General features: G+C 41.5%; 1 protein-coding gene across 2 annotated transcripts in view; it reads right to left on the bottom strand.

Moving 5' to 3' along the window:
- Positions 1-11641, bottom strand: part of LOC129744894 (retinoid-inducible serine carboxypeptidase-like) — a 290042-nt gene extending 278401 nt beyond the window's left edge. The window contains exons 1-3 of one of the 2 annotated variants that reach the window (XM_055737649.1): positions 11502-11641; positions 314-546; positions 1-248 (exon numbers count right to left, since the gene is read on the bottom strand). In XM_055737649.1, the coding sequence (XP_055593624.1) occupies positions 1-248; positions 314-546; positions 11502-11562 (542 nt within the window). In that variant the 5' untranslated portion in view covers positions 11563-11641. Of the gene's footprint in view, positions 249-313; positions 547-3539; positions 8520-11501 lie in introns of those variants that run through there. The other variant, XR_008737015.1, reaches the window with a different exon arrangement.
- Positions 11642-12042: the final 401 nt, after the last annotated feature.

The following is a 12042-nucleotide window of genomic DNA, read 5'->3' on the forward strand; positions in this document are numbered from 1 at the left end:
TCTCCGTTTTTAATCGCCTTGTCGAGCTGATAAGCGAATTCGGGAGCCATTTTCCCTCCATAGCTTTCAGCGTAAATGTGCAACGGAGTATTCTTGAACTCTGGATTACGAGCGTAAAATTCTTTGGTAAAAGTTACTAGATCATCAGCAATCTCCGCATTTGTTTTCGTGAGCAGGGATTTGTCTTCTACATAGCTGAAACCAGTGCCCACGGGATTATCGATGAAAAGCACGTTGTAGTGCTTAACCTGTGGGGTAAAATTACTTAAAGTCAACAAAAAATTACGCGTAAAAATAATCTAAAAACACCGACCCAAGTATGGTTGCGATCTTCTAGTTCGAGCGTTTGAGGGCCCAGCTCTTCGAAGTTACCGTACATGGAGGATGCGCCTGGGCCTCCCTGAAGCCAAATCACCAACGGTCGTTCGTAGTAATCCGTCACATCCTCGGCAGTGGTGTAGTACAGCCAGTAGAACATGTGTGCGCCCTTGCGAACTTCTACGAAACCCCAGTCCTGCATTCCGGGACCGAAGCCTGGACGGGGTTCTAGGAAAAATTAAGAAAACAATACGATTAGAACAAGTGTACAGACGTCTACTAGTCGACATATTTATATATGCCATTCCATAATCATAATTGGGATAAATTTCTTCTTTAACAGAAATACCCACACTGCTGAGAAAAGCAACCATTAGACAGAACCCGGCAACGTTACACGATTTGTCTATGTATCGTGTGACCAACATCTTTTAAATATGTGCTCGTGAATCTCGTTTTTAAGCTTTTTTTTTTCCTCAGATTCAAGCTTTTTTGCCTTGAGAGCATAGGAGATGAAATCTTAAATCTGAGGAAAAAAGCTTAAATCTGTAAAAAAAAGCTTAAATCTGAGAGATGTGCTCCACACGGTTTGAATAACATTGCCGGAGTCTGCCATTAGAGCAAGTTCACTGGTGTTGGGAAAAAGTGGTAGAAATTTTGTCAATTTTAGAACATTGTGAAAACTTTATCAAGCAAAAACATTTTCAAGATCGGTGACCTTCAAGTTTTTTTACAACACTTGGTCCATTTTCGCATGCTGTGATGCACAAATAACAATATTTCTATCACATACGCTTGAAATAGAAACAGTGCTGTAAAAAATACAACGCTCAAAGATCTTGAAAACATTGCTGCATGGTCAAATTTTCAAAATGTAAAAATTTCTACCACTTTTCCCAACACCAGTGAACTTGCTCTTAGCTACAAGCAGAGCTGCAAATGATTAGTGTCAGACAAGCTAATATCAGCCGACTTTGATACTGCTTTGCATGTCTAAATATGTCATGCGATACTGATTTTTGGTCAGCGACATCAAGATAGGTAGATCAAAGGGTATGACATTGCGCTTAAACTCAATCGACAAAGCCGTGTAAACACAGGGTCAAAAATAGTTATGAAATTTAAAACAATATGTATGGGATTTGAAACATAATTTCAATTTATGGAAGATTGAGGGGTCTTATTGTCCAAATAAGTAATCAGTCGAATTCTTTGAAATACGTTGTGTAGCAATTAGTAAAATTTATGTTCAAAAGCTTTCTTTATTTTGACTACGAGACAGTTTTTCTTTGGCAATTTAGCAGTATTTCAGCATAATATTTAAATTTCGGAAAGCATTTTTTCATATGTAGTTTTAAAAATATGGTGAAAAAATGACTTGTTGCAATTTGTAATGAATGCTTCTTTATTTTAGATACTAAAAAATTAAAAAAGCTTCAGTTATAAAGAATTCAGCAAAAAGCTATATTTTTAAACTCTATAAAAAATCCACTTAGGAAACATGTTTTCCATCCGCAGAGCGCTTAATGCATTGTAAATACTTTGATGAACATTTCTATATTTTTTGCAGAATTTTAAAATCAGTAGTTTTATAAGAAAACTAATATTTAAACCAATTTCCATACATTTCTGTGAAATTTCTATAACTATTTTTCGGTTGGCCTACTAATACATATGCAAGCAACGGAGTAGTATACCTAAGAAATCTAGCTATCCTGAGTGACATAAGCTTACAATGTCATCACCAAGTTGCATAATTCAACTTGTATGAACAACATAATGCTGGCTACGACTTTTTTCTTCTTACAGCCAAAAACTACATTTTTCAACTGTTGAGCAATGGAATGCTGCGTCAAAATGTTCGACGCAGTGCCTTATTAAGAGTGATTAATATCACCCTTAGAAAAGTTAGCCTCTTTTTGAACCTTACAACTTTTTTTTATCTTAATCCGAATCGAAATGCAGTCTTCCGATGAAATATTTTTCATAGTTAAGACTTTAAGAAAAACCGTATTACAATAACCAACTAAAGGGGAAGTTATTGATGAAAAACAAGATTTTTATGTTCCTCCCGAACAAAATGTCTCAAAATCCCATACAAACTTCCGGCTCGTTGAGCGAACCCTTCCCGTGATCTGATCTGGCCCAAATTTGGCATGAGATCTTGTACTAGGCCTAGGACCAATTTTAGCCCGCAGCGCATAACTTTTTCAAAAGTCGGGTCACTTGGGGCTCTAGACCGCTGCAAAAAATGATTATTTGGTCCCATATGTTTTTTCGATGTTGTTATCAGAAATTTTGCCTAAAACATAATTAGGCGCATTTCGCATGCACGTTTTGAGGTTCGGCAATTTTGACAACAGTTATAATAAAATCGGTTTCTCAAAAACTGAAGGAGATTTCAACATAAAAATTACTCCAATGTATAGAAAACAGATGCCTGCTTATGTGTATACATATAGTTTTTGTATACATATTCGATACAATATTTGAGAAAATCAGTATTCTTCTTAATAGGCGCATATAGCCCGCTCCTCCCCTATGCCTGCCAAAACTTCACGACTCATGTTATGCGTTGAGGGCATACAGCCCAGAGCGAAATACTCGATTTTGAGCTTAGCTAAAGCTACCGTAGCAATTGCTAGACCTTATTCATAACACTTATTATCTTTTTTTGAATATTTTTTTTTATTAATTTAGATTAATCAGAATTGAATTTTTGTTTGAAATTAATTTTTACGGCTTTATTGGTGAATGTTATGTTCTCATAGTGAGAATATTTCAATATTTGAAAATTATAGATGGATAGAAGAAGATTATAAAAAAATTACAGGTGTTGAAAATGAGCGGGTAGAAATTTTTAAGAAGCATTTTCACCACATACTTAACTTTTAATTCAAGCATGGATCAACTATTTGGAAGTGTTAGAATCGGAAAGGGTTTAGTCTAACACAACACAAAAGTTGATCTTGCGTGGTTCGCAACGCAAAACTTGCAGTGCGAACGAACAAAAAGAAAGCATATGGTCTCTCATTTTCAACACCTGTAATTTTCTTCTAACCTTCTTCCACCTTCTTCTATCTGTTGCGGATTAGCCTCGCGACAGAGTTTCGAACGCAATATAAACACCCTTTCTAGCTTGATTTTGATCAGCTTAAAAGCTACAAACAAATTTTATTTTTAATTATTTTTCCAGCAAAGTTAATATGAAAAGGACTTACATTTTAGTGTTTTAACTGAATTCTTAATTGCAATAGATATCGGGTTGTAATTCCACGGTTTTACTCCAATGATTCGACCACGTTTGGCTCTTCCTCACTTTGATTATTTCCGTTCGATGACAGCTCTTCGTTGTGCACCCTCACCAATTCTGCTTGGTTTTGCCTGGTTGCCAGTTCCGTTTTTAGCTGAGCCGTTGCTCGAATCGGAGGGTCGACGGATGTACAGTTGGCCTCAACAATCTCCCCCCCGTAAGACGATGTTGTTCCTCCACCAATCTCGTCCTTACACTCGTCCACGACGTCGATCACGGCAAGATTCCCCACAGCTCGACGCATTTTTCCTGAATTGGTTTGAACCACCGCTTGTCTGGCAACCTTGTCTTTTCCAAGAGTGACCTCGATAATCTTTCCTCGGACCCAACTGTTGCGTTGTTTTCCGTCAGCAACGAAGACAAGATCACCTACCTCGATGGGTTTCGTGTTGTTAAACCACTTGGTGCGTCTGGCGATGGTTGGAAGGTACTCCCTTAACCATCTTCTCCAGAACCCGTCTAAAATATGTTGTGCTAGATTCCAGCTGCTCCGTAGACACTCAAGGGCACTGGTGGAATCCTTCGGTGTTTGTTTGACTCCGGTTGAGCTACCAAGAAGGAAATGGTTTGGTGTTAAGGCCTCATCTGTCGCACCGTTCAGTGGTATGTAGGTCAACGGCCGGCTATTTATCATGCTCTCGGCTTCCAAGATGATTGTTTCAAACGTCTCGTCATCAGGGACTCTAGGAATGTCATGAAAGGCTTCTAGTGCAGTTTTCACGGATCGCACTAGGCGCTCCCAGACTCCACCTGTATGAGGTGCCGCTGGTGGGTTGAAGTACCATTTGGTGTTGGTGTTGGTAAATGTCTCCGCGCATCTTTGGTTGATGTTGTTAAGTTGACGTTGCAGCTCATTAGCGGCTCCTCTAAAGTTTGTGCCATTATCGGTGTATATTTCGGCTGGAGCACCACGTCGAGCTATAAAGCGGCGTATGCAGAATTTACAGGAGACAGTGGAGAGGCTGTGGGCGACTTCGAGATGGATAGCCCTGGTTGTAAAGCATGTGAAGAGCGCTACCCAGCGCTTCACATGCGATCGACCAACCCTAACCAGGATTGGTCCAAAGTAATCCAGACCAACGTAGGTGAAAGGTCGCTGGAACGCTACGAGCCGAGCCTTCGGTAAAGGAGCCATCATCGGTTGCATCGGGGAACTGCCGTAGACCTTGCACCATTGACAACGGGAACCTACAGTGCGTATCAGCTTCCGAAGTCCCGTTATGTAGAAAAGCTGGCGAATCTCGTTGAAAACAGTTTCGGCATTTCGATGCAAGTAGCGGCGGTGATAGTAATCTACAAGAAGGAACGTTATAGGATGGTTTTTGGCTAGGATTATAGGACACTTAGCTTCGATCGGCAAGTTGGGGGCGGCGCCGATACGACCGTCCATTCTGACCAATCCCTCTTCATCGATGTAAGCTGATAATTTGTATAGCGGACTGGTGATCGGCACCACCCCCGCAGGCTTTTTATTTTGGACTCTCCGTAATGCGACCATTTCCTCTGGAAACGATTCTCGTTGGATAATCTGCAGTAATACCATTTCAGCTTGGCGTAGATACTTTTGGTCGAGGAGTTCTAGAGACTTCGGTTCGTTTGATGTTTCGCTGCGACTTCGCGGGGTGCCAAATCGAAATGCATACGCGATTGTTCGTTGCATTCTCTCCCACTTGTGGAATCGGTGAACGTCAATTAGTTTCTCATCGGTTTTCTTTGCATGAAAGTGACTTGAGCGCAATTCTTCATTCCCGTTTGCTGGATTCCATTTTTGTTCAGGCCACGAATCTTCGCTGCCCCAGAGGAAATCTGGTCCACGCAACCATCTGCTCTCAGCTTCAAAGCATGGTCCCCGACCCCATTTGGTGGCTTCGTCGGCTACGTTGCTGCGAGAAGGAACCCATTTCCATTCCATGATGTTTGTTGATGTTAAAATTTCTCCAATCCTACACGCCACGTATGAATGATACTTGCGTGTATCAGAATGAATCCAGTGGAGCACTGTCGCTGAGTCGGTCCAGAAAAACCGTTCAGTTATTGGTATTTGATGGTTTTTTTGTATGAAATCTGCTAGGCGTGTTCCCAACACTGCTGACTGTAGTTCGAGCCTTGGTATGGACAGCGTTTTAACAGGGGCGACCTTAGACTTCCCACCCACTAGGGAACACCGAATTACGCCTCCGTCGGTGTAGCGAAAATAGGCGACACAAGCATATGCCTCTTCGCTGGCGTCGACAAGCACATGGAGTTGGATTGGTTTGCAAAGCTCGGGGACAGCCGCCCCGAAGTAGGATCTTGGAATATGAATGTTACCCAATCCAGAGAACAAATTTGTCCATCGTTTCCAGTTAGAGAATATTTCATCATTTACTTCGTCGTCCCAGTTACATCCAGTTTTCCACAGTTTTTGTATGATTATTTTTCCTTGAATTATGAATGCGGCCAGCAATCCGAGTGGGTCATAGATGGTCATTATTATTCTTAGTATTTGGCGTTTTGTAGGGCGAATTGAACCATCAACCAGCTTGCAGTCAAAGTTCGGAAGATTCAGGGAAAAGGTAAAGACATCGTTTACTGGCAACCATTGAATGCCCAGTACGGATTCTATTTCTTTCGGAAATACGCCCAACTCTTTAGGCGGAAGGGGGATCTCGTCGATGGCTTTAAGAACGTATGAAGAATTAGACCTGAAATTTCGGATTTCAAACCCACCTTGGCGATGTACGAATCGAATATCGTTGGTCAGACTGATTATTTGCTCTTCTGTATCTTTGCTGTCTAAATAGTCGTCGACATAATGACCATTGATTATGGCCTCTGCTGCATCTGGGTATTTATCTTCATAGTCCTTGGCGTTGAGGTTTTTAATGTATTGTGCTGAACAGGGTGAACAGGCAGAACCGAAAGTTGCAACGTCCATGGTGTAGACTTCCGGTTTGGCGGATGGATCATCTCTCCACAAGAATCTCTGAGCAGACCGATCTTCACTTCGAATTTTTATCTGGTGGAACATTTCTTTCAAGTCGCCACATATTGCCACCCTTCTAGATCGAAATCGGAAGAGAATTGCAGGAAGTGACGTGAGTAGATCCGGCCCCTTTAGTACCAATGAGTTGAATGAGGTGTTCCGAACTTTCGACGATGCATCCCAAATAAGTCGCAGTTTTTCTGGTTTTTTGGGACTAATAACGACGCCCAATGGTAAATACCAGACTCGTTTCGGATCCGCAGAATTCAGTTCCTCGTAAGTGGCTTTATGAGCGTATCCCTTCTCAAGGTATTCGTTAATGTGTTCCTTCACGCGATTGGCCAAATCCGGATGTTTATAAATTTTCTTTTCTAAACTGTTTAACCGACTAAGAGCCATAGAAAACCCATCCGGAAAGACAACATTGTCGCTTTTCCACAGAATTCCGGTTTCGAACCCTCCAGGAATTCGGCGTGTGGTGGATTCTAATGTTTCTCGAGCACGTTTATCTTCATTGGACTCGAGTGCTATTCCCGTACTACGTACACCTAAGTTGTCTATGATAATATGTTGCTTTATAATTTCATTTAATTTCTCATCTTCAGTCTGTTCGCTTCCATGAAACAGCTGCTGATAGGATTTGCGTGTTTTTAAGTACGGAATTGCTCCGTAGATACACCACCCTAGGCGTGTCTTTGTGGCTATCGGTTGCCCATGTGCTCCTTCACAGATTTTCAGAGGCGTGGCAAGGTGAATATTTTCGAGACCTATTAGCAGTTGTGGTCGGGCGAATTCATAGTCCGTTAGAGGGAGTCCTCGCAGATGCGGATACTCTTCAATAAGTTCTTGGTGGCAAATGGACTGAATCGGGAGCTCTAAGACCTCGACTGTTCTGGCGTTTTTCAAGCAGTATCGTTTTCTCTTATCCTTCCCGGAAATCTGTAGGTCAATTGAACGAGAATTTTCTTCGAAGCGAGTCACGTTAGCGGTCCATTGCAAATGTAATGGTTCTAGGGTACCTTTGAGATTAAGATTATCGGCAAGACCTTGCTCGATCATCGTGACTTCGGAGGCTTCGTCAAGGAGGGCAAAAGTAGGGATGGATTGTGATCCGTTGTGTATAGTGACGGGGACGATTCGATAGATAGCAGTACTATCAGTTCGATGGAAATTATTGGGGCTAGGATTCGGTCGTTCTTCTGAAGGGAGTGAGTGGAGTAAAGGGTGGTGACGGTAGCGACAACCTTCATACGGGCAATCCTTAGGACGGCGACAAGGCCAAGGGACATGACTTTTAAGGCAACTCCAACAAAGGTTATGTAGTCGGACGACCTTTCGACGTTCATCAATAGAAAAGTTTTCGAACTTACCGCAATTCTCCAATCTATGACCTGGCTTTTCGCAAGCTACACAAACCTTCTTGATATGGTTCTGGTTCTGATCATCTTTGCCTTCTGCAGGTGCTTGAGCTTCGCTGTGATGATTGAGGTACCCTTTATACTTCACACTACCTTTAGGTCTTGGCTCCTCTCCTCTCACTGGCTTGTTCACTGTATGAGAGTGGTAGGGGGTTACCGTGATCGCCTTTCGCAAAACCTCATGCATGAATCTCCCAAAACCACCCAAGCTTCTTTCACCTGTAAGTTCCATATAGTCCGCCCATTTCATTTTTGTTTCCATCGGAAGCTTTTCTACCAACTCCTGAAGCAACGTAGGGTTGTTGAAGTGGTCTTCTAGTTTTGCTGCAAGAATGTGATTGCAAAAGTTTTTGATGGCCAGCCCATAAGCTATCAAGGTCTCTAATCGACCCTCCTTGGGAGCGGGAGTGTTTCGGATCTTGACTAGAAGTGTGTTTACTAGTACGTCTGGTCTTCCGAAGCACATCTCCAGTGTTTCCATAGCACAAGGAACCGTTTCAGGAATCAGTAAGCAACTTCGTACGGCTTCTAAAGCTTCGCCTTTGAGGCAACGCTGAAGACGAATAAGATTTTCCGCGTTAGTAAGCCCGCACTCTTTCGTTCCAGTCAGGTAGCTACTGTAAAATAACGGCCACTCTTCCGGGTTACCAGTGAACGTTGGCAGTTCTTTGGAAAAAACTGAACGTGCCGCGAGCTGGCCACTGGTTAGCGTGTTGCAACCTGATGAGCTGTTTTGTTGATTCGGAAATTCGCTTTCTCTCTGAACGTGATCTTGGGTGCCGTCTACTTTGGGAACCGTGGGCTGATTATGATCACTTCGAATTGGGGATTCGATGGGAAATTCACGAGTTCTGTCACCGTACTCACGTCTTCCTAGGTTTCGTGCATTTCCATTAGGGTTCACTATTTCGGTCGAGTTGAGTGGTTGTTTCGGTTCCTCCTGTGGATCTCTGATTCGATTTGGGCCCGCTTCACTCGGTCTCTCATCATGACAAATAACTTCATGGTTTTTCAACAGGTCATCTACCCATTGCTTTGTTCTTCTTCCGCTGAAATCACTGCAACCGCTTTTGCTGCTACTGTCCTCGTCAAGCTGAGCATTGAGGATACGATATTTCTCTGCTAGGAATTTTTCCTCTAGCTTCCTCAAGGCTTCCTGGCGGATTGTCTCCTTTTTGAGCTGTAACCGCTCAAATTCCTGTTCAGCTTCCTGGCGTTTTCGCTCATCCTCGAGGCGCTTCTTCTCGAGAGCTGCTTCTTTTTCGCGTTGTTTTTTCTCGCTCTCCAGGCGATTCTTCGCCAGAGCAACTTCCTTCTCGGCTTGAATTGTTTCCTCCTGAATGCGTTGTAGTTCGAGTTGTTTCTGCTCTTGGAGCTGCTGCAAATCTAGAGCCGCTTTTGCGGCCTTAACAGATGTCGACGTACTTGCCTTAGACCTCTGTGATTTGGATCCATTTTTTCTCAACGTTTCAGGGGCCACAGTGGTACTATGCTTGTCACAATTTGGACAGAGCCAGCTCCGGTCCGCCACAGAGTCACCAACGCCCACGCATTGATAATGGTACCAGGATTGGCACCGGTCGCACTGCACCATGTGGCTATTGTCTGGATCCTTACAGAGGCTACAGCTGAATGTTCTTACGACTTTCGGTGGCATCCTTCCGATATCAGATTCGACTTCTCTTAAATAAAATCTTTTAAGATTGTTGCGGATTAGCCTCGCGACAGAGTTTCGAACGCAATATAAACACCCTTTCTAGCTTGATTTTGATCAGCTTAAAAGCTACAAACAAATTTTATTTTTAATTATTTTTCCAGCAAAGTTAATATGAAAAGGACTTACATTTTAGTGTTTTAACTGAATTCTTAATTGCAATAGATATCGGGTTGTAATTCCACGGTTTTACTCCAATGATTCGACCACGTTTGGCTCTTCCTCACTTTGATTATTTCCGTTCGATGACAGCTCTTCGTTGTGCACCCTCACCAATTCTGCTTGGTTTTGCCTGGTTGCCAGTTCCGTTTTTAGCTGAGCCGTTGCTCGAATCGGAGGGTCGACGGATGTACAGTTGGCCTCAACACTATCCATCTATAATTTTCAAATCTTGAAATGTTCTTACTATGAGATCATAACATTCACCGATAAGGCCGTAAATTTTTTTTCAGACTGAGAATAAATGCCACAATCTTGCAATCAAGGAAAGTTGCTAAAAGATTGCTTTTACTCAATAACTCGTACAAAAGTTACCAGAACAAGGCATTGTTGCTATTTGCCCAAATTAGATGTGTTCCCGAAATGCTGCGTCAAGTCTCTTGGGAACTTGACACGGAATAGCTTCATATGAAATGTCTAGCTGAAACAAGTCACAGAAACTGTTTTAAGTAATCTCACTAGACTAAAAAAAGTGCTCTCTCGCTCAGAATAACGAAATCTTTTCCAATCGGTTTTTCTAATTTCTCGAGAGGTTAACGATTCTAACGCTAATCATTTATTATCTTAAGAATTTTTTAAGAAGCAAACGAATATTGAAATTATCCTCGATGAAAACATATTATTTTTCATCATCATAGGTCCATAATAAACAAAAAGCCGCTTGTTCAAAAGATCACCTCAATTGATCAATTTCAAATAGTTCAAAAATGGGTTCACTCGTTGATTACATGAAAGTATCACATAGCTTTTCATATCAATAACTCAGCGATAAACGGTTATCTCCGGAGAACAATTGGCTAATGAAGCACTGCTATCTGGGCATTCAATATATCACTTATTTTTGGGTGTCAAGACTTTTTTCGAGTTTATGGTGGATTACAAGTTTCATAACTTAAAATACAAATAAGAGAGATAGCACAAAAAAGGCAGGATACCATAACTATGTCAAAGATAGGAGGAGTGACACACTGTTTTTTATTAAAATCACGTTTCAACCATATATTTTAAATGCAGAATTTTTCACTGCACAAGTTTTCTAAGTGCTGCGTTTCGCTTCCTGTGCTATCCTTAGTGCTGTTCTTAATACAAAAACACAATTGGTTCACTCTGGAAGTCAATTTTTCCAACGGTATCTCAATGAAGAGGCACTTCAATTGACTGTTTGTGAAACAATGAAGACTGATTAGAATTACTGTTTCGCCAAATTTAGTCTATCTGTTAAGCTCTCTGCTATTGTTTGGATTCAGAGAACTAATTTTGAAAAACAAAATTTGCAGAACCAACCCCAAAAACGATTTGGGATGCCCATAAAATGTTCACTACTATACTAGGAATTAAAACAAACACTATTTAACCAATTATTGCAACTTCAACACTAACTGACGACTTCGAAAGAAATGTTCAATTGGGATCCGAGCACTTTCACTCTGAGTTTACACTAGCGTATATGAATCACTCTGATCGGCGGATTCCAAAATGTGATAATTGACGCTAATAATTAAGTCCGAAGCCGAATTTCCGATTATGTATGGATTGTAAATATGCTGTAATCACCTCCATGACAGATTCCGAAAGCCACCAGGACCAGAAGAGCTGAATAAATTAACGATCGCATTTTTACCGCTCTACTGTTTTCGTGAAATTTAAACTCAAAACCGTTAAACTTTTAACGCGCCGAAAACCATCGGCGGAATAAACTTGCTGTCAATCGTAAATATTCTTTTTATACCTGTGTGGCAGGTATAGGTACTTCGGTTATCTCCCGGTTAGGCCGCTATGGATTTTGACGCATACCATTATTGCATTGATGAGCGTTTGTCAAGTGCTATCTTGAGAGTATTTGACTCTTTAAATTGATTTATCAGGGGCTGCCACGGCTGATTAGGCAGGAAAAACTCCGAATGACACATATACTTGATGTGGGTATGGATTAGGTATATATCTACTATGAAGTGCGCTTTATCTATTTTAATTGTCTCTTTTCGTAACATCTTCGAACATATGATCGACATGAGTAGCTATTTTTTCAGCTCATATTACTATTTTTTCAAGGAGAGTAGATATTTTCTAACCACAAATGGAAAGGAGCAAACAC

This window comes from Uranotaenia lowii, chromosome 2 (assembly GCF_029784155.1).
Source record: "Uranotaenia lowii strain MFRU-FL chromosome 2, ASM2978415v1, whole genome shotgun sequence".
In the NCBI taxonomy this organism is placed as follows: Eukaryota; Metazoa; Arthropoda; class Insecta; order Diptera; family Culicidae; genus Uranotaenia; species Uranotaenia lowii.